This window comes from Nothoprocta perdicaria, unplaced genomic scaffold (genome assembly GCF_003342845.1).
Source record: "Nothoprocta perdicaria isolate Ctin4 unplaced genomic scaffold, notPer1 scaffold_254, whole genome shotgun sequence".
NCBI lineage: Eukaryota > Metazoa > Chordata > Aves > Tinamiformes > Tinamidae > Nothoprocta > Nothoprocta perdicaria.
The window spans coordinates 742,339-765,141 of NW_020455482.1; the positions used below are offsets into that span (position 1 = coordinate 742,339).

At 44.0% G+C, this 22,803-nt stretch overlaps 1 protein-coding gene across 5 annotated transcripts in view; it reads right to left on the minus strand.

The window, feature by feature from the left end:
* Positions 1 to 22,803, minus strand: part of RUNX1 (runt related transcription factor 1) — an 81,492-nt gene that overhangs the window by 37,067 nt on the left and 21,622 nt on the right. For all 5 annotated transcript variants that reach the window (XM_026040369.1, XM_026040373.1, XM_026040370.1 and 2 more), the window contains one exon: positions 9,911 to 10,015. In XM_026040369.1, the coding sequence (XP_025896154.1) occupies positions 9,911 to 10,015 (105 nt within the window). The remainder of the gene's footprint in view (positions 1 to 9,910; positions 10,016 to 22,803) is intronic.

Here is a 22,803-nt window from a genome sequence, read left to right on the forward strand (position 1 = left end):
GCATTTGAAGAAATGGGGAGCTTGCCCTGCCTCATGAAAGGAAGAAATCGGGGCTCTGCCTTCCCCACTGGAGCCACGCACACTAAGGGCAAGACCACGGGCTGTTTTGGCCTGGGTCTCTSTTGCAGCTGGAGCCTTTGCTTTGCTGACGAGCACGTCCCACATTTATCCTGGGGTGCACCAGGCAGACAGGAGCAATCCTGAAATGCTGAGCGAGGCAGGAAATACGCTCCCCCCTAGCTCTGTTGGTAAGGCTTCCGCTGTACAAACACATGGCAATGCACAAGCACATTTCGATTTTAATCTTAACAACAACAACAAATCCTGCTTGCCATGGACTCACCAAAATTTCTCATGACTCTGACATATATTTGCCTTTTGTTGTTGTTGTTGTTGTTGCAGAAGTGCACCTATTTTGTGAGTTCACCTTTGGAATTAGGTCAGCTCGGTGGAGCAAAAGCAGGGGAACTGGGTGTTTGGACTTTTGAGGGAAGTTGTTTGTGGAAGCTATATTAGTCTACAAAATTATACCCTTCCCTGTCTTTTTTTCTTTCTCCTATGTCAATGTATATACTTGAAAAATCCTGACTCCTTGACAAAGTTTGAATGCCTCCCAACTTAAGCAACGCATTGCCAAGAGCCTCTTTTGTTTCCTGATAGTTTGCATCTTCCCACACGTACAAACTGCCATAAGAATACCCTCCAGACATGGGCTGAGGCATAATAGCTGAAGATAGGCATGAAAGAGTAGGTGCAGAATGAAACACAACCAGCCAACCTAGCAAGCAACCAATAAAAAAAAAAACCCAAAACAGGCACAAAAAGACACCTCTGTCCAAAGAAAGAGCTGCAGAAACACAATTTGCAGACAGCAAGGAATGATCCTGCAGCTGAACAGCCCTCTGGCTGGCTCCACTGAGCACAGGGGTTGAGGCTACTACTTCAGGCCCCCTAATTGCGTGCTTGACTTCAGTGGGATGATCTGGACCCCTTCTCTCCCTGTGTGACTCTATACTGTGGAGGCTGATGGTATTTCCCTACTTTGCAGTGCCTTGGAGAGGATAAACAAATGGAGGAAAGTGAGCTGCACAAACATCATGCAATTGGGGGTTAGAGAAACAGCTTCCACAGAAATGCTTTTAATCATCCCACTAAAATATCCCTAGACAGTAAAAAGTCTCCATAATTCAGCCTAATATAGAGTTCAACAAGGGACCTAGAATGGAAAGGTCAAGTCCTGTGGCTCACTGTTTACATAAACCAGAGGAATTTGGAAACAAAAAAGTAAATTTACCCCCCACAGCTGTTGACTATTCAGACTTTGACAACTTGTGAAAAAAAAAAGGGGGGGGATCTAGTCAAGCTGTCCACTTCCGTTCAAGCAAAGATCTCTGCTTTTACCAAGTCCAGTGCCTGGTGTTTCCATGCAATAGCTGAAAATACCTGATTTTTTTTTCCCCCCAAAGAAATGAGTTTGAATATTTTTATCTTTMAGTTACTGAGCAGTCGCTCCTCTGTACTAATGCCCCATTGTGCCTACACAGGACTGCAGTTCACTGAAAACTCATAAATTTCATGCGGTTCTGCCTAGTCTTTATTTTAGGTTCTTGAACCACTTTTTGCTTTCCTCAATTTCTTTGCAGCTGCAGAGAGATATAGTAAGCTACTGTACAGCATTTTGAAAGCAGGGCCTCTGAGAAGTTTCCAAACTGCATACAACCAGGTTATTCTTCGGCTTGTTTTCTTTGGCTTCACGTTAGCAGTACAGAATGAGTCAAACAGTATTAACTTTCAAGAGGGAAGTGGTGTGGTCAACCCAAACTGTTTGCGGCTAGATGGTGAAGATAGGTAGAGCAGGTAATGAAGAACAGCCCATAACGCAGGCTGCAGGGAGGAGAGGCACGCAGACTCAGGCAAACAGAATCCTTAATAATTAAATCAACACTGTCGCCTAAATTTCTTTTTGTGCAGCTTTATGTGTTGAGGTTATGACACAGCCTGACTTTTCTTGCCTGGTGAGCCTTGAGAGGATGGCCCGTTGTGTGTTGTATTTAATGGAGTCGAACGGCAGCGCTCTGCGCGGAAAGAATGAGGGTTTGATGCTGCAGAAAAAGGCATGTATGGACTTTTTATTCGTGGCCGGGTAAATTCTTTCTCCTGCCTCCTCCCATTTTTTACAGACTGCTCCTTATCTGTTCCACCCTTAAAGGAGGAAGGAAGGAGGATGTTTCCATCCGTCCCTCTCTTTAGGATATGTTTCAGATGTTAACGGGCAYACTGTGCTATAGAGGAATAGCCAGCTCTCTCATTTATTTATTTGTTGTGGTTCAAAAGAATTGTGGCCACAGCCTTGACTAAGCCCTGCTTTCCCTCTTGCTTCGTGCAGACCAATGCAGCATTGACACACAGTCTGACCAGGAYGTATCATTAACACTAAGAGAAAATCGCTCATTCCTCACAATTCCCAATCGCAACAGATAGACAAAAAGTCAGAACACAAGTTAGCTACAGAGCAAAAGCACTTTTTGCATTCATTGCATGTGTGACAGTGGGTAAACTAAAAACATGCCATGTTTACATACAGGCCTCCAAAGAGGAAACTGCTGCATGTTCTGATAATCCAGGGCAAGCTAAGCTAAGAGTGAGCGCAGCACAAATGGATTTTCACCCTTTCCAATTACATTCCAGGAAGAAAATAGGGTCATTCACTGAAAATGCTGCACAGACTCATCCAGCCGTTCTCTTAGATACTTGTTGTTTTGCTAAATCCATAATAAGGCAGCTTCTCAAGAATGGAGGCCTCCAAAAAGACGCTGTACTGTCAAAACACTGCTGGGTGACTRGAACGCCCAACCGCTTCCACCCAGGGGGAAACTTCAGCCCCGTGTTTCCCCTCTCCCTTTCACCAGATCCTCTAGGAGCCTCATAAAAGAGTAAGGCCTCTCCCCAGTGTCCCACTGACCTCGTGGTGGGAGAAGGCAGCTCCCAGTCGTGCCTCTTTCCTACACATGTCTGCATGAAGCTTTTTCCCTGGCATCAACCACAGGCATTTGGTGGAAAACCATGTATGGGACAGCGGCATTGCTAATAGGTGTTCAAACAGTACCTTTTTTTTTAGATAACCTCCTTCTAGGGAGGGCCAAGGTTTTACACTCCCAGAACCACASTAGGCATCTGCACTGTGGGTCCTAACTATGAAGTCCCTTCTTGTCCACCTCAAGCAAGGCGTCTGCAGCTGCTTCACACCTTTCATGCGATCAGGTCTAGTGACTGGAGTTGGAAAGGCTGCTCCTGCTGAGGAAAGCATGTTAGATGAAGGACCAGGCTTACACATCTCAGATTTGGAGTACCATGAACGTGCACCAACTTTGCTGGAATAAGTCTATGAAAGAACCAGGATCTTCAGCAAAAATCAGCGTCCGGTCATATCTCCAAGGGTCATTCTAGCTGCCAGGCTGCACATGAATACTTTCCTTTACTTATACACACACACATATAAATGCCAGTGGCATCTACTCAGTCCTTTTTTTTTTTTTTTCTTTCATAATCCTATAGAAAATCCACCTCCTGCCCCCTTTTTTTTCCCCCCCCCCCCCCCCCCCCCCCCCCCAAGAAGAGACTTATTCATCAATCTTAACACCTATAAATTCTTGGGAGATAAATGTAGCTGACAGGAGAATGGGAGACCTGCTGACTACTTAGGAAGGATTTAAGTAASGTAAATTCACCTAATTCTGCTCTTGTCACATGTACAGAATACTTACTCTCTGACTTCAGCAGAGCTAGACCAAAGTTGGGTACATTTGAAAAATTCATCATATAAGTATAGGTTAGCACTTAAAAATATTCACCACAGTCTTTGTAGATGTTCAACTACTGGGCAATGAAGTCATGAATACTCAGTGGAAAAATAAAGTTGGCAAAAAATGAAAAAAAAAAAGAAAGAAGAAAAAGAAAACTATTTGTTCTTAATTTAAAGGCACACTAATTCAATGGAGAGAAGAGCTGTGTGGGATGACATGACTCAAAAAAGAGCTGAAGTAACTGCTGCAGGACTAGCATAATCCTACTGCGGTTCATAACCTATCCCACAGCAACTCTGTTCTTCTCCGTTTACCTGCTTTGTGTGGGGAAGTAGCTTGGGCTGTCAACAGCCCTGTTTATCTTCAAATAACCCAACCCAAGAACTAGGCAAGCAAATATATGAGCCGCCACGCTCCCAGAAAAGCAGTCTGCACTGCACAGTCATGCTCAACACAAGATTTTGTGTGCTCTTATTCAACAACTTCATTAAACTGAAATGATGAATCCCCTGCCTCTTGTCACCGAACATTAACTCTCTTAACTGATTCAGCAGTGAGACTGATAAATGCCAGGGAAAATAATCCCATTCCATCTTTTCCAGATGAAAAGGAAGTTTCTGTACCATGAAAACCTCAGGGATGCTGGTATTAAAAGCAGAAGGGAAGCACGGAGGAGGACAAAAGGGACCTTCCTATCATTATCACATGAGGGGATGCTGAAAAAAAATGCCATCACTCTTTTCTCCAAAAAATACAAGTCACAAAGTGACAAACTACTTTCTGCCCTTTAATTCTTTGTGTGCTTATTATGAGCTTTTGTTATAAAAGTTGGCTACCGGGATGCATAACTCTTCTCTCCTCCCTAAYTGGGGGAGACACGTCCCAGCTGTAACTGTGCGTTTCATGGGTTTTGCTATTGTCCCCTTGCTGCTCTGGGAGAGCAACGCCGGCCTGGCTACTGATAGACTGTTGGGACTGTCTGCCTAGTGTGGAACAGCTTCTTCAGTCCCRAAGTGCATCCAGTCAACAGTATACTGGTTTATTTTGCTTAAATGGACTCAATTGCTCTTCTTTGTCCACTCTTCAATAAGGCACACATGCACAGAGGAAACCCATAGCGATACCCTGTCTACACACAACCGTTTAGAGAGGGCCGGGCATTACGTCGTATTGTTTGAATTTGAGCTAGATTGTTTTGTAACTTCGCACAGCTGCTGTATCCTTGCATATTGCCATTGCATAAGCTGAATACAAACGTCTCCAGAGTGTGCTCATAACTTAAACACTGGTCCACCCACTCGCCAGTCAGTGTCAATAAGACAATAGAGCGCAGGAATACAAATACGCACACAGAAACATCAGTCCTCAACCATTTGCTTTTCTTGCAGCCCATCCCTTTCTTTTGTCTGTACAAGATTTATTTGGGTTGGAACCTCTTGGGGGTGAGTACCTTGGCCAAGATTTTTAAAAAGTGATTAGCAAATTTGGGTTGTGATCCTCAGAGGGCGGTGCTGCAGGGCGCACGCAGCACACAGCTAGTGTTACCCAAGGGAAAAGGAGTCCTGAGGGTGCCCTGATCTCAATAAAGGGATTCTGATCTCAATAATGGGATTCTACTGCCTAAACTTGAAAAAAAACAAAACCCACATTTTCCCCTAGAGATTTTCTGCATAGTAACTTTTGAGCACGCCAAGTCCCCAGGTGAGTGGAAGGATCTGATGAGTAAGCACTCAGCCTTACATGGCAGGTGCACCCTAATGACATGATAGTTCATTTTTTCATGGTCTCTCAACTGTTCTTTAGTATAGTAGTCTCAATTACCAACAGATGGAGTTACTTGCAAGCAAGCAAGAAAGCAAGGAAGGCGTTTAATATTCATTCGACTTATTGAGATAAAAAAAAAAAAGTTTTGAAAACTGTTAGTCTTTTTCTTGCATAAAATGCTTGAGGTAAGGCAGAAAAAAAAAATGATATGAAAATTGCAGCAGAATCAGGTATCCCCAGCCTGAAAATTGCATGGGTTTCCTGGCTTCTGCAATGGGAATAGTGATGTCAACTCCTTGTGAACTTTGCCTTTTCTCCTTCCACTTGCTCTGCAAATGTAGTATCTGAAGGGAAAAGACTGGACAGGGCATGGGAAACAATAAGTTTCCAGGCAAGTTTTCAGATGCACTTACCACTATCAGCCCTTGGAGTCCCTCAACAAAACCTCAGGTGAGGCAAGAAGTCTCTGCAAAGCAATATCTGAAGATTTCCTTCAAACCATCTACGGGYTTTTCCTTTCATTTTACAAGTAAAGCAGACTTACTTCAGATCAAGGTCTGAAGCTGCACTTGAAAATTATGACCAGTCAAAGGTGTACCCCATACACAGCTGGCTTTGCCAGGAGATGAGAAGAAATACAAGTCTCTGAAAAGGCTGCTTGTTGGGTCAATAGCTTTTCAAGCTCCCTCCTAGATTTTGCTCAGCAATTTTATTCCCTTTGCCCCTGCTCCTCAGCACCCTGCTCTTTGATAAAAGAATGAAAAAAATAATTTATATCCAATCATCTTTAACAAACATCTTAACTTTGGACAGCTTATGCCCATGGAGTCTGAAACCATGTAGACTTTTTGATTTTGCACACACTTTTCAGTCACCAGGTCTATAGCTGAATTATTCAGAGCTATATAGGTTAAAAAACTCAATGAGGAAAAAGAAAAGTAGAAAGAAGTAATCAAAAGGAAAAAAAACACCCAGTTTTTAGGCAGACATGCACAGTAGGTCAAATAGCCTAAGGGAAATACTTAATTTAAGAGTCATGCTATTTCTACCAAGTTTCCTAACCAAAAGTATTTTCATCAGGAGCACTACTCTTGATCTGGTTACTGCTAATGATTTTCCCCATGGACTTAGCTCATAAAAACATAAATTGCTTTATGAATCATAGAATCAGAGAAGTTGGAGAAGAAAATGATGACTTAGGTTATCTTGCCCTTCTCCTTGCCAGTGCAGTATTATTTCTTTTTGTAAAATAAATAAATAAATAAAATTAAAAGCATTTAAGTTGGGGAAAATACTAAGTTTAAAGGAGATTTTAAAAAGAAATAATGAAAGCAGTGGAGGAAGAGCTGGATTCCTAAGTATCTTGGCTCTCTCTGCAATCCATGACAATTTGATGAAAAATATTGTCTGGATAGGCACAGCGAGAGATTCAATGGCAAGAAGAGACAATGGTGTAACTAATGCACACAAGTAATTACCACAGTTGTAAATGCAAATCTGCTAGTCGCATATGCAAATATGTTGTTAGTCAAATAGCTGGCCATTACAATAAGTGTGATCAAGATACAGTCGGAGAAGCTGGAGAGTCAGGCTCCCTTCCACGGAGACAGGGAGGATGTGAGCTCGTGATAACGCACAACGCGCTACTGTCACACACAGTGACATCTCCACACATCACAGTGCGCCAGAAAGTCCGTGCTTTGGCTCTTGGAGCCTTCAGCTGGGCTATTTTTCTATTCTCCAAACATAACTTCAAATCTGCAGCTGTATTTTTATTTCAAGTTTTGTTCTTATCAAGTAAATGAATTGAGATTTGTTGCTGGAGTTGGTTTGGGACTTAACCATAGTTTTTTAGATTTCTAGAAGAGATCGATATCTACTTCTGTTCCCATAATGTCTTCCATAGATTTCTTTTAAATCAGGACATCTTAGAAGATACATCTCAATATATCTGTAATMCTTTTAGCTCAGGGGAGAGAGGCTCGTGGATCACTAAACATAAAAGATCCCAAATATTGATTACTGGAACYAGAAACATTCCTTTAATCTAGCGGTTTTCATTTTGCTTCTAATCTGTATACAAGTAAGTGGGTATCATTTTAAATCCCCTCAGTACAGAGGGCGCATGTCCTRATAGGTCTAACCACAAATCCTGGATGTGAGTTTGTGCAGGTAAGAGCCGTGCAATCCAGTTCTGCACAGGCTACAAATGTAACCGAGCTAATCGGAGCCATGGAAAGCAGGATACACTCACCAAGCACGAATATAGAAGAACAACAAATAGCCAGACTAGCCAGAACTGTCTCATTTTGTGACAATTATTCAGAGGGAGTCTGAGCCTAATTATTAGGAATCGGAGAGGGGATGTTGGTTAGGAAAACGGAGCTGTGGTCAGGACTGTTCTGAACACGAGTAGCAGACTGGAGAAGGACCGGGTGCCGCCGCTCCTCCCTTCACAGCCTGTCTTGAAGCCACTTTGCATTTCAGTCAAATACAGACATAAAGTGGGCTGCAGATATCGGGCTGATGCAGCAGTTGCTGCAATCCAGAGGGCCGTGGTGAGAAATCAAAGCAAAGGCCCCTGCAGCCAACTTGCAAATGAAAGGAGCCTAACCCATTCTATGCTATGCCACAAATGACTTTGCAATGAAAGGAGCTGTGCATTCCTGCTGCGGGGGGGAAGCCTGACCTCTTCTCATGACATGCACAGCATTTCCGTGTGTACCTAGCTTCTTTTGTATGTCTGATTTGCCTATGACAAAGTGAAATCGTACACGAGGAAGCTTTTACATACGTTTGAGTCAAGAAGATACATATGTTGCTTCAGTATGTCTCTACTTCCCTTTAAAAATGTAGAATCTTATTAAATATTAACTATTATACTAACTGAAGAATTGATCTAAAATAGCAGGCATGCCTGCAGGATGATTTGGTTACTTACAATTCCAGCAGACTCATATTCAAAAAACTAATGCTTATCATGTTCTGCAAACCATGAATGCGCCCAGGTAACTGCACACACAACTCTGCAACTTGCCCATACACACACCTGTTCTATGAAAGCAGCTGCCTGGTTCACTAGGGATACTTTTCAAGGACAATTTAACCATAGTGTCAAAAAAAAGAAAAAAAAAGAAAAAGCTTTAATACGAAGCCTTACCCTGACAGCAGTATTAGTTTTGAAGTCTGGCCTCAAATCTGAAAGTTTTTCCATTAAATGGACATAGCATTATAACACAACTTGGACAAATGAAATCTTAAGAACAAAGCTGCATGTAAAAGACATGAGTTTCTAAGCTATTTTAGCTGAAGTTCAAAACCTTTTTGTTCTTCCATTACTCAGTTAAGTAACCCTGAGATGAAAGTCTCATCCTCTAGTGGGTGTTTGAATCTGACTGTTCTCCTCTCCCAGGACGATACCACTTAAGCAACAGCTACTGCTTCTGCCAAGTGTGCAGGAGGAGTGRAAGAAGCTAACCACAAACCTCAATTTACATCAGGGCATTTTGGTAAAAATATGAAAATCCTACATTCAGGCTAGTGACTGAGGTTAATTACTGCTCCTGGTAAAAGGCAGAACACGTGTTGCAGAAGCATCTATGACTTCTTATCTGTCCCACTCTCACTTCACTTTTCCCCAAACAAAATAACCTTCTCTCTTAACCCTATCAAAATAATTGCAGGTGAGAAACRTGTGGATGTCCCCCTGGAGATACCAAATCATTCATATTCTCCTCATACTTAATTCTTACGAAAAAAATAAAGGAAAGGTTGCCTGTCCATGAAAATGTGTGTTCTGGTGCAACAAAGTAGAGCTGCTTGTTTACAGTATTATTCTCAACACTTACTGGTTTCTGAAGCTATGCATTGGAATGAGGAACCACGAACTCTACCACGCAGCAGCCACTACCCTCTTTCAGACATTTATTTATTTTTGCAGGGTGGCTGAGCTTGAAAAGTTAGATCAATGACATATTGGTTTCCAATGCTTTAAAGCCCTCTTAACATCTGAACGGCAAGACYAGCAAGAAATGATGCATAAGGTATATGCTGCCCACCTTTTACCAGCATCCCTTCTGTCAGCTTTTGGGCATGGTCCAAATTATCCCTGGGTAGATACTTTATAAATGCAATGCACTTCGAATTCTTTATCAGGTGGACACCCATGTAAAACAAGGCTTCAGGAAGGCATATTTAAAACCATTAACAGCACAACCTTGGTTTAAGATACATTCACTGCTCCACATGCACTGGTTATTGTTGTAATTCAAGTGGCAAGGGATGAGCCCCCGCGCTAAACCACAAATGTGGCCTTTGACAAGTGCTGCTGTTAGCTCACTTACTTCTGGGTTCACGAGGTCCATCCACTGTTATCTTGATGGCTCTGTGGTATGTGGCTACTTGGGGCGGATTGGTGAAGACCGTGATAGTCAGCGTGAAGCTCTTCCCTGCAACAGGAGAAAACGTTACTGAACCACTCAGAAAAGGTGTATTTGTCATTTCACGTAGCATCATAACACATCTAGTGGCACTAAAACTCATTATCTTTCTGTATCAAAAGATAGATAWGTGTACAGACAGCAGGGAGTATAATCTTACAACTGCTGGATACATTCCCTCTATGGCAACTGCTCCAAGCATTTGAAAAAAAAATTAATTTATATTTAAATGATCTATACTTTGTTTGTAAAATAAGGAGGTAACCCCTAACAGTTATAGTTTATCTGATCTACATGACTACTGGTGCATTATCTGTACTTTCTAAAAGGTGTAAGTTGAGAGAGGCTTGGAAATTGTGGCTGACTCTTCCAAAACTGCCACGGGAATCTGATCAACAGCGCTTGTTAAAATTAAAGAGGACTGGGTGCCGAGCTCCCCGAGGCAGACTGTAAAATCCCACGCTTTGTGGTTGAAGCCACCATTAGATCAGTTCCGTATTATGAACCGGAGCCCTTTAAAAATTATCTGCTACTGCTATGCCAAGAAACAGGGCAATGGAAAAAATAAAAAYAAAAAACAAGAAGCCTACAGCTTGTCTACAGAGAATTAAAACACTTTATGAGGCCACAGCAGAGCATTATGCTTAGTTTCTCTATTATTCAGCACTGAAACTGTAAAGGTCTTTTCAGAATCACTACGTGCATGCCAGCTTTGAGGTCTGAAAAGTGCTCATTTTGATCGYTGTGTTTTTACCCTGTCATGACTGCAATATATTCTAATACTTCTCCCTCCTTATTTGTTTTCAGCCAATGCCAGCACTTGAGGCATTTTCTTTAATAACAGGGGGCAACTTTCTGTGACTTTGATAAAACCCCATATATGTATTCATTAAGGCTTTGGCCTGGACAACATGAAGACATTATCTGTCAGCTCGATTAGTATAGTTATCTCCATATCATGGAGGACCCAGATAATGACAGGAATCTTCATTATCAGCAAGAGACATCAAGGGACATCTTCCCAAGTTAGATAAGCAGGAACTGCTGTAAGAAAATCGAGGTTCTCCTCGAGGCACCTGCTGCATCAGCTTTCACACGCGGCTCTGCCTGCTTCGTTTTGCCACTTGTCCCCGACCCTTCCGAATGCTGAGCTTCTGCCACCCCAAGGCTTCCCACTGTTGCAGTTTGCTTGGTTTATCTATGTAAATATAAATGCCTGCCTGTAGCTGCAATACTCCCCCACTCCCTACGCACATTCACTTGCAGTTCAATACTCCTCTTAATGCAGTTCCTACTTTGGTGCTAATGGTCTGCAGCAACATCTCGTCAAGAACACACCCATAGCTGTTACTGGAAACTGTCCTCCTCACATCCCTGCGGATCAGGGAGGCATTCTCCCCACTTCACAGATGAGGAACCGTGGGGAGATAAAGTGTCCTGGCCAAGATCTCACACGAAGATCTCTCCCTGCGGCCAGGGATGCCAACCACTTTGGCTGCTGCAACTCAACCCGACAAAGATTTTGATTCACAAGCCTCAGAAAAGGAGCTGAAACACATGCCTTTCAAATCCTAGGCCAGTGTCCTCCCACTGCCACATCCTAGCTGCAAATCAGACCATGAGACTAGAATTACAACAGAAAAAAAAAAAAAAAAGCCATTTTTGAGTCCTGTCTCAAGGCCTTTGGCCCTCAACTGTTGGGCTCTATATCAAGCATCATAGACAGCAAGACACAAATCATTGTGTTCTTGACATTTTTTTAATACCAAATTACATGAAAGAGCTTTACAGTTTTGCTACTCTTTCCTCCAGTAAAGCAGATTTTTCTAAGAGGCATCAGAAATAAAGCTCAATACAGTTTCTTCTAGAAATGTTAAAACTCATAGTATTAGGCTTTAACACATATCAGAGAGGCCTTCTTTCCCAAAACAGTTTCCCTATACTATTACATAACACCTAGATTCCTAGGACTGAAAGAAACTTTAAAAATACTTATTAGTCTCTCTACAATTCTACAGTATTTCTATCTTGCTTACAGTTTATTTCTTGGCAACTAATGATACATTAGGTAAGACACTCTGGATGCTTTCTTTTTTTTCCCCTAGAATACAGTTAATTCATTTCTTTAGAAGGCTTTTCTTCAATCCTCAGATTGGAAAAAAAAAGAAAAAGGGAAAAMAGATATAAAAGATATTAACTGCAATAAAATGTGGTCACATTATCAGTCTACATGACTAGAATAAAAGAGAAGAGGAAAATGAAGTTACTTTGAAGGTCTTTGTAAGTGAATAGATCCTAGAGCCTGTATGAGGTTGTGATATAAGTTGGCAAAAGCAGGAAGACACTGAACTTACTTCTTGTTGACAGAAGACTATTCATTAACCACATACTGGTTAACCACAGGGCTATATAACCATAAACCTATGTGTCACTCATTGCTACTTACCAATAATTCTGTGTGTGTGTGTATTCTGTTTCATTTACATTTAGTTTTATTAAGCGCTTTTACCATATCTATTCATAACTTATACATAACTCAACACCTCCATTTCTAGGTCGGAAGTACTGTTAACAAAATCTATTTTTTAGATATAACCATTTGGGGATGTCAATATTAACTACAAAAGTCCCCCCTTGCTTTTATCTATTATGATAGAGCCCAGATAAAAGATACATTTTTATTTTCAACATAGACTTGCCTAAGGAGCTGGCACACATATAGACACAGACACATGCATAGATATACAACACAGAGCAGGCCATAACGGTGGAAACTGTAACAGATCAATCACTGGAGGCCTTAGTCATACTCCTACCAGTGGAGATGATGTTAGAGGTCAGAATTTTTAATTTTTAAGTAACTGGACCTCCTAACTATTCGAGGAATGCCCACTCTGCTATCTCTGTTTGACTCAGAAGAGACTACAAAACTGAGCCAGATTGCCTGAGTGAATCTGTAAAGACCATGAAGATGGATCAAAAGCCCCCAGATGACATTTGGAAACACTAGCCTAATTCATATATCTCAATTAGGCAAGACGACAGTTTGACTGTGGCCATTAGTAGCCAGCAGTCACAGTAAGGCAACGTACACCCTTCAGTGGCAAACACGAAGATCTGGGCCCCTCTGGGTTAGGCAGCCRCACAGCCCTACAGAAAACCACAGCAGGGCAGCTCGGGCCTGCAGCGTGTGCCTGGTCACGGTTAAACTCGCTGCTCCTCCTGGGCGTGGGAGCCTTCCCTGATGACAGAGAGGCCGAGGCACGAGGTCAATGCCGAGCTGTGCCCTGTGGAGTCTTTCAGTCATTTCAGACACCACGGCCTCCCCTGTAACTACTACGCCGGCAGTGCCTAAGTTGTGCACCGCCTCATGAGCCCGTGGGTGAAACCCTGAGGATGTGGGGCAGCGCTCTGCCCTCCGAGAACCCTCCCCACAGACCCACGGCAAGCGCTGCCCTATGCTTTAGGCGGCGTGCAAGGCTCACTGCTTCCGTCAAGTCTTCCCTTGCAATTAACACGAGAAAAACTGCTTAGTGATGTTTATCTTGCGAAGCATTAAGGTCAGTAGYGTTTGAGAAAACCTCATGGAAACAGCAGCACTTCTGGCCAAAGCACAKTACTGACTTTTGACATGAAATCTAGAGATTCTGTTGATAGGTTTGTCAGAGACTGTGCCTATTAACAGTGCCCTCAAGAGTCATTTCTTTTCTGATAGCCGAARTCAAACCTTAAACGGTTTGTTGGCAGCTCACGGCTTTACAAGAGGGTTTGTTAGAGCTTCTAATGCTTTGTAAARTTGTAAGAACTTAAGAAAAGCAAGAGTAAAGCATAATATTGCTGGCCAGTGCATGCTCAATAACACTGYTTCTGCTCCAGCAAAAGTTAGGGATCACTCTACAATGTTCGAGCATCGGAAGGACTTGTGCCCATGCTCTACGCTGGCAGTACAGGAACATGAACTCCACGTTCAGGCGCATGCCACCTGTCAGTGTCTGGAAGTAAATCGGGCAGTGAGCTCACGTCTAACATGATGCAAGATCTTTTAAGTGGTCCCCCAGAATAACACTCARCATTGTGCTCAAGGGCTCTAGAGGGAGCAATAGGCTTGTAAACTACGGCCCCTGGGAGCGATCAAGAGGAACCGAGGGGGAGAGAAAATGAATCCCAAGTGACAACACAGTCACATGAAGCCGCTGCGCGCTGCTTTAGTCATCCCTCAGCCGTGTCACGACCGGACGGGTCTGGGAGTGAGAAGGGCTGCTTAAAATATGAGTGACTCCATGCAAATGTCAGAGCACAGGAAAAGAACAGACAGGGAAGACCCGCAGGCGGGAGAGACGGCCTCGCTGGGCGACAACTGTGATTTGCACGCGCTTCAAATACTGGCAGGCACAAGTGGGAAATGAGGACAGCCAAACTTTAGAGAAGACGGCCACATCTTGATCCTGTTACTCTCTTTTAATCCTTTTTTTTTTTTTTTTCTGAGGCAAAAAGATCATCTTCAGTTGACAAAGCTTCCTCCAAATGAAGACTGAATAAAAATGGAGCTAAGGCTTCAGAAGGTGGCCCACGTGGAGGGCAGGAAGAAGGGCAGCCAACAGAAGATGCGGTTACACTTACTACTTTTACATTACTGGCCACAGATGTGTCATTAGGGTTTTTGTTGTTGGTTTTTTGTTGKTTTTTTTTATCATTACAAGTGAATTATTAGATAAAAAAGAAGAACAATGGGAAAGAAGCCAAGAATGTTTGTGTTAGTGCTGACAAGGACAAAATGTATGGATGGAAAAAATACGAAATGTAACACAAAAATACAATACAAATAATATTACAGACATTTCTATGCTGTTAGTGAGAGTTTCAGGTCCTAGTAAGAACATTATACTACTTTTTTATCCAATTTCTACATTTTAGTAGTAATGTACTTACTTTTATTAAACGATGCTAAATGATAAATTTTATATATCTTTACAATTTCTCACAACATACTCCTGGGTATCTGACAAAGTACAGATTTCTATTGCATTTTAATAATATATCTGGCTTTACCTCTGGGAAGGTTGTAAGGAAGGCACTCACAGATTCATTCTCAGATGTCAGCTATTAACATGAAGGCCAAATGTCACCATCTTTATCATTTAAGCTGCACAATGCTTTATTAGCTGAATAATCCAAATGTAATCAATAGGACGCGCAGGACCAGCATTATTTGACCCTATGTCAGCTAGCTGTTGCTTGTCGTGTTAGTGAAGTATTTTTATAGTTCTTCCAACTGCATGTCAGACCTCAGAAACACTGCACAGGCTCCAATTCTGTCCTCAGATGATAACTGTTTTCTACTGCCTTTGGTGACAGATCCACATGGAAAGAATATTGCTCTGTCTCCTATGTTTGGTCCAGTGGCTATTTCATCAGAAAAGAATTACAGCTAAAGTTAGTAGCATTAAGAAAAAAAAAAAAAAAAAAAAAAAAAACGTCAGTACCGCAGATACCACTTAATTTAAATAAAATTTTAAAAAGTGTTGTTATTAACCTCATGTGCTACCACGCTGTAAATTGTTTACAAGCTCTGACCACCACAGAACAACAGGGCAAATAAATAAATGTGAACATGGGAGACGTTAGCAAATCGGGGTCGTTGTCCAAAGAAATACAAGAAATGTGCATGCAGATCATCTGCAAAGACAAATGATCTATCTGCACATTTATATGGATTTTTGTGGCTGTGTGTATGTAAGATTTGAAATTCAGGAAATATACCTACTGATCTTCAGTTAGATCAGATCAGGCCAGCAGAAAGCTATACTTTTGAACACTTCAGTCAAGTCTCTTACTCCAGGAAGTCCTTCTATCTCTATTTACATAACATTTACCTACCCAGAATGAAAAATTGATCCCAGGAAATCAATAGGTGTTTTGTTCTTCATTTATATGGGGCCAAGTTTTCATGCAAATGGCCAAATTCATGTAAATGCAAATTGACCCTCCTGCAAACGTGGTCCCGACTCTGAGGTGTCTAATTTGCGGCGCAGCAGGTTCTGGAGGAGCTGGACGCCRAGTCGCTCTGTTTAGCTGAACCAGCCTCCCTGCCTGGGAGCTTCTGGCTTCTCCCCTTCCGCTTCCATTCTGGTTCCCTGCAGCACTACCCGGTGCTTAAACAAGACATGAACTTCCTTCTCTTCCTTTCCTCACCTGCTCAGCAAGATTTTTTTTTTTTTTTCCAACTAACAAACTAAATGCTTCATTGAAAAGCAGCAAAGTTACCTGCTTTTCCTGTTGGGGATCTGCAGAATTGCAATGTTAGAAGGTTGAGGGAAGGTTGCGTCTGGGGTGAAATCACTTTCAAGGCATTATTTTTGTGAAACATGCAACACTTAACCTAAGGCAACAAAGGAACTATATTAAGCAACCAAATTACATAACTGAAATTAAATAACATTAATAGAGACACTGCCAATCTAAGCAGGTACTGAAATCTAAATTTAGCTCAAAATCATTTTCAGGGTGTTAAGGATTGGCCCTCACATCCTTCTGAAAACTGTCCTTGACAATCTTCTTGTTCCAGAGGTGGAAAACAGAGCCCTGCGCCCGCGTGGGCTGCGGACGGGGAACACTGACGCGAGGAGATGCAGGGGCTGGTCGGGGCGACCCAGAGCAGGTACCCGCGCGGTCGGGCGCACAGCCGGCCCGGGCCCTGGGCCGCTCTTCCTGCCGGTGCACGCGGTGGCGCAGGGCAGCGTTTCCTGCACGTCCCTTCTCCTCGGGGCGCTGCGAGGCGGGGACCGGGCGCTGCAGGGAGCCCCGGCAGCTCCCGCGGAGCCTGCATCTCCCTCTGCCTGCGCTGCTGCTGCAAACCACCCTCAGCAGAAGGAGAGCCGCGTTCCTGGCCACACAGCACAAACGCAGGCGTGCAGCATCCCACCAACGTGCCTCCGTCCACGCCAGCAGCACGCCGATGTCTGAATGCCGCTTTTCAACCGCCACGGTAGCAAACAACAACTTTGCTCTCTGATGGGAGGCCCTCAGAAGCACGATCCCTTATTACAGACGAAAGAACTGGGAATATTCTCAAGTGTTGCAAGAGTACTAGGCTCAGCTCACTAAAACCGTCATAGATTTTCTTTTTTTTTTTTTTTTCTCGTTAGTTGTTTACATTTTAATGTAATGGTGTTTTGTGTGCAGCCAGTTTCACTTCTGTGCTGGTGATGGGTTTCACTTCCCAGTCTCATGTGCTGTTATGATGAGACCATCCACTGCCCTCCCCACTGATGCAGGGGTCTCTCTGCTAGTCCCTTCCCTGACAGCCTGAAAATACATATGAAAATGCAATGCTCCTGCTAGTCCACAGTTTGCCTGCAAGCAACCTGATGGTCCTTTTCTCCTCAAGAAATTTTAATTTGAAATGTACTGACTCTAAATGCTGAAGTTAAATGTGCTATGTACATTGCATTGGCATAGGTCTATTTCCTTCAGGTTCCTTCTCTCAGGTTAATAGTCTAATGTTATTTTTCCCTCATGCAAATCCTGAGAAATAAGTCAACAGAGATGCTACCAAAGTGTGATTTTTTAAGTCTGGAGACAAAACTGTGGCAGTTCTGGRATGGGAGGTTTTTAGGTGTGGGTGCTATTTACTGTGAAGCAGCAAGAGAAAGGTTATGGGAAAAGAAATAAATAAGCAAACCGAGAAGAAAAAGCAGAGAGTCAGGGACCAGGAAGGAGATCTCAAGAGGACAGGGTGACCTACAATAGTTATTTTACGGTGACACACAGTATTTAACTTAAACATTTGCCACTTTTGTATACCAGTGTCAACAATCCCCAAACACACAAAACCACCTGGAATCTCCCTAAATTTTTGTGTTGTCTAATTTCATAGACAGGCTATTTTAAGCACTGGTAGGAACTTTGCTGGCAGGATCATTATTTATACTTCAGAATCTTTAGGTTTACATCCTATGTAAATACCAGCCCTTAGGCTTGGAGATGAATATGTGTGTACCCCAGAGAAACAGTGGTGCTTGACAGTAAAACAAGTAGTTTTTAGTCTTGTTCTGAAAGACAACCCAAGTGATCTGTCTCAGMTGAATTTTTGGGTGGGATGCCTTCTTAGGCTGAAAGCCGGAAGATCAAGTTTGTTAAATGAATTAAAGCCTTGAAAGACTGGGGTGGGAGGGAGGAGCAGGGAGAAGACCTCTTAATGGAAAAGTCAAACAGCCTCTAACTATAATTGGAGCTGCGGCAGTAACCACTATAAAATTCTTATGAACTCGGGTGGAGACAATAATTACAGCACAGGAAGAATGAGAATGGGGTGTCCAGCCTCTGCAGCAGAGTGGTAATATAAAGAAATTATGCTGATTGAGTGTTAAAATCGAATGCTTATTGTTAAAACCTTATTAAGACTTGGGAAGCATATACACCATTTATTCAAACCTACATGCCACAATGGAGTTATTTTTTTCCCCAAAGATGAGTCTGATTTAAATCTCTGACACTCCCGATGCTCCACATTAACTGGCTACCCCAAAAACTGAGTTTCTCCTTTCAAGCTGTGGCCTCCGACAAATTAGGGATTTTTTCTTTTTCTCTACAGTACCATTATACTTTGAAATAAAATGTTTGTCCATACGGGAGCTTGGGATATCTGTGAGTAAGTGTTCAGAAATGACTGAGTCTCCCTGAAGTGCATCCGGCTCTAGAGTGGAACAAGAAAAGGCGCTTTCAGCAGAACGCTGTGTCACTGCTGAATAGTTCAGGGAAATAGGGAAACTGCAACATGAACATAAAATGGAAGGGAGAGTTCAAAATGAAATGACTCAAATGCAAAGCTACCACCACCTTATAGAAAGTGCCTTGGGATGCCTAAACCTAATAATAGTCTTTAACCCAGCTATAAGACTTTATAATTTAAAATCATTAATAAGCATTTTGAGGTAGAAATTATCACCCACACTTTATAGGTGATGAGACAGACATGAAAAGGTTAAGGCTCAAATCCACAAAAGGATTTAGCTACCTCAAGTGAGATTCAGGTTCAATTTAAAGACTTAAGTGTAAAATTACAACCCTCAACACAGCCGTTTAGGGCAGCAGAAACCCTGGGCACCTGCAGGGGCTGCAGCTCCCTCCAGGCCAGGAGCTCAGCCCCACGGCGACCCACAGGCTTGGTGCGACTCCGACGGTCTCTCCAGAGTGATCTGKTGCAGGAGTATCACACCACATAGGAGGAGGTGCCCTCCTCTCCTGCGCTCGCTCTGAAGGACCTTCCAGCTGGAAGGAGGCACCAGCCTCAAACATGGGCACCCCGCTTGTGGGGCTGGCAGGATGTGTGTTCGGGAAGTGGGGTCCTCCTCCCTTCTCCTAACACTGCTTCTGTGTTTGAACCCGTGATTTCTTCACACCTCAAAGTCCTGTTCTCAGCCTTTCCCTAATTGTGAAACACAAAGAACTCTGAGCAATGGGTGTTGGGTTTTTGGTGGATCCTGCTCTGAAGCTCCTCGCTCTCATTGTTCCTTGAGCATAAGAAATACTCTTGAAGACCTAGGTTTTGCTGAAGCGTCTCTCCCCATCTTGTGTGTTGGCTTTTACATGCTTTCGCCCCGCTTGGCTACCTGTCCAGATGGATGCTGGTGTGCCTTCATGTTTTGGTACTGGGAACAAACATGATTCTTGCCCTGCAGCGCAAAGACAACGACCCCTCTTGGCACAGCTCCAGGCAGAGCTCCAGGTATCAGGAACAAGGTTTGTGGTCACAGGCTCGCTAAAAGAGCAACGTGCTGCTGTGAAKATAGCAGGCAAGGAGCACTTGTGCCATCAGCAACCTCCACCTTCAGACGCTTCCACCTACAGAGACCTAGAGCAGGGCAGTGACAAACGGCACCCTGACTCGTCACATCTTCTGCAGCCAGCCAAGTGTGGGACCATGTGCAGGGACTGCTTGTTCTGGGTTCATGTTCCTGCAGGAAGGACTCTCTGCTGTCATCACGCTAATGCAAAGCGCATTGATTTCGGAGCCTGGAGGAGGTCTAGGGTCACTCGATGGATGCCCACGCAGTCACTGATGGGGGAGATAACACTGCCATTATGGGCTTGGCACTTGCCAAGTTCCACCAGGGAYGATGTCCAAATGTAAAGCACCCCCTACAACCTCAAATACGGCCGTGGTTTTGCTAGCACCGTGGCACTTCACAAAGCCCAGCCTGTGGAAACTCTGTGGCCTCGCCAAAGTGTTCCCTTCAGTTCCTCCCTAAACTTCAGGGAACTGATGTGCATAAGCACTGCTCCAGGCACCGCCCCGCTAAAGAGCTCTCATGGCATCCAGCCTTCGAAACAGCTGCTTCCCTCCTCCTCCTCCTCCTCCTCCTGCTCCTGCAGCCTCCCAGACCTCCACCCTCGCCACCGCAGTGAGCCCGCTGCCTGCCAGCACAGCGCCAGCAATGACTTCCCAGCCTCGGAGGGGAAAAATAGGAAAGGGTGGAAGGAATAAAAGGCAGTTCCCAGCAGCACGCTTGAGGGAAAACCCGTCTCCTCTTCCAAGGGCAAGGCCGCGGATCTCAACCCGTGTGTGACCTACGGGCAGTGCTGCAGCRAAGCCGGTGCCCGGCCCGGGCCTCTCCGGCTCCTGCCCACAGCAGGGAAAAGGAGCACCAGGAGAGGAAGGGGAATGYGGGCAAGGACTGACAGCGGATATGGAAGAAGGGAATGGACACTGTGTAAGGAGGCTGAGAAACTTGTGCTAAAACAGTATGTAGAAAAAATGGGTGAGAAGAAGTAGGGTGGGAGCAAGGAGGTGGGAATTGCACAGTATTAAGGTGAAAGAGAAAAACGGACTTTTTTAACATTGCTACAAGATTTTCAGCAGAGAATGGAGACTGATTCACACTAAGGCAGGTTTATGCACATGACTGTGCTGGAAGAGATCCCCGCAACAGCAACGGTGAGGGCCTGACCGGCAGCATCCTCCTTTCTGCTGAAGTGAGAGAGCCCGCAGGATCTGCTGCTCGTCCGCRCTCACCTGCGGCTCGCTCGCCAGCTCCGGAGCTCGCCCCCTCTCCAGCCTCTCCCAATGATTTTACCTTCACTGCAAGTCAGCACTCCTCATGGAGTCTGTAACACAGCTACGAACACACGCGCGCACGCAAATAAAAATATGCTGCTCGAGCAGCCCTCTGAAAGAGGACACACTAAAATAAAAAGCACAACTAAATAAAAACAAAGCAAAAAAACATGMTGAAAGGCGAGCGGAATACTTGAAACTATGTAACCTCTTCGTCTAGCGCGGTACTTTGTTTTCTCTAAGCTGCATCTCGCTAAGCCCAGCTCCTTTTATCATCGTAAAAAATAAGAAAATGCTCAGAGGACAGCGGCTGTCTCATCCTCAGCATTATCCCAAGTCTAAAAAAAATCGTASAAGCGCAGCTCTGCACAACCAAAAAATAGATTTATTGTTATTGGAATGAGGGCAGTGGTTCAGCACTTGGCATGATCACTGTTTACAACAGTAATGCTCCCGGAGACAGGAAGTTCTAAAAATCACTCTGCCATTATTTCTCTCCTGTTGACGCTTTCTGATTGAGAATTCTTTTGCCCAGACCAAATTTTAAGCAACCCAACCGAGTGTTTGTGAGCTGGCAAAGGGAGCCACCCTCATGCTCGGCCTCCCGACCACATGATGTTTTCGATTCCGATATCCTCGCTGAGCTGCACCATATACTTTCCCACACAATCAGCAATTCATACCAGAAGGACTGCACGTATCAAGTGTGTACAGAAGACAACTTGGACGGTGCTGTCGTAATACGAAAGGCTCCTCTGCTTCCCCTCCTCCAGCCGAGGCGCCTCTGCCAAAGGCTCACGCGGAGACAGAAGCGTCGTTTCAAGGGCTTCTTGAAACGCTCGTCAGTCTCGTGACGAGCCGACCTGGAATACGCGCCGGATCATCGGCACCGCGGCACGGAACTGCCAGGTTGGGTTCCTCCTTGGCTGCTTGCTCTAGCGGAGCGATCCTAATAAAATGAGTGATAGGAGGAAGCGACTCTMACTCACTCCAAAAACAAAGTTGCCGTGGCCAGACTGTCTCTTTGAGAGACAGCCAGTGCTAGGACAGGGCAGGGGCTGCCCCAAAACTGCGGCCGGTTTGGTCACCAGGCTGCCCRGCTGCCCTTCCTCCGGCACGTCCCACTCCTGCTGCTTATCCGTCACACAAACAAACCAGTGGTTCTTTCTGCACCACACCACTGGGCACTACGCTGATTCTTGCCCGTCTTCTGGTCTCAKGCTCATCTGGAAAACCTGGCTACTCGTTATTTGATGATCCGGCCCTGTGTCCCATTCCACTAGGAATTCCATTTGGGTCGGGACCGAGGCGGTTGTTTAACACGGGTTTTATGATGGGGTTGYGTAGCGTTCTCCACTGCTTTGTACATACTTTTATGATTTTGAATGTGTTTAAATAAAAACAAAACAAATTTTAACAGAGTGCTTAAATAATGCGACCACAAACCAAAGCTACACAGAAAGAGCAATGTTCTGACATCAGAAAACCAATAAAAATAATTGGATGTATAATCTAGGCCAATAATTTCTTGTGTTTTGAGGATCTTCGAGATTCCAGCTTAAACTGATTTTCCTTCCTCCAAACTATATGCAGAAGGAGTTCTGAAGGCAGAAACTTCTAGTTATGCTTGGTAATGTCTCTTCAGCGTCCTCCTACCAGGTACTCCAGGGAAACAAGAGCATTCCTTTGGCTCTGGGACAACTCAAAACTATTGGGAAATGTATCCACATGAGTCTAATCC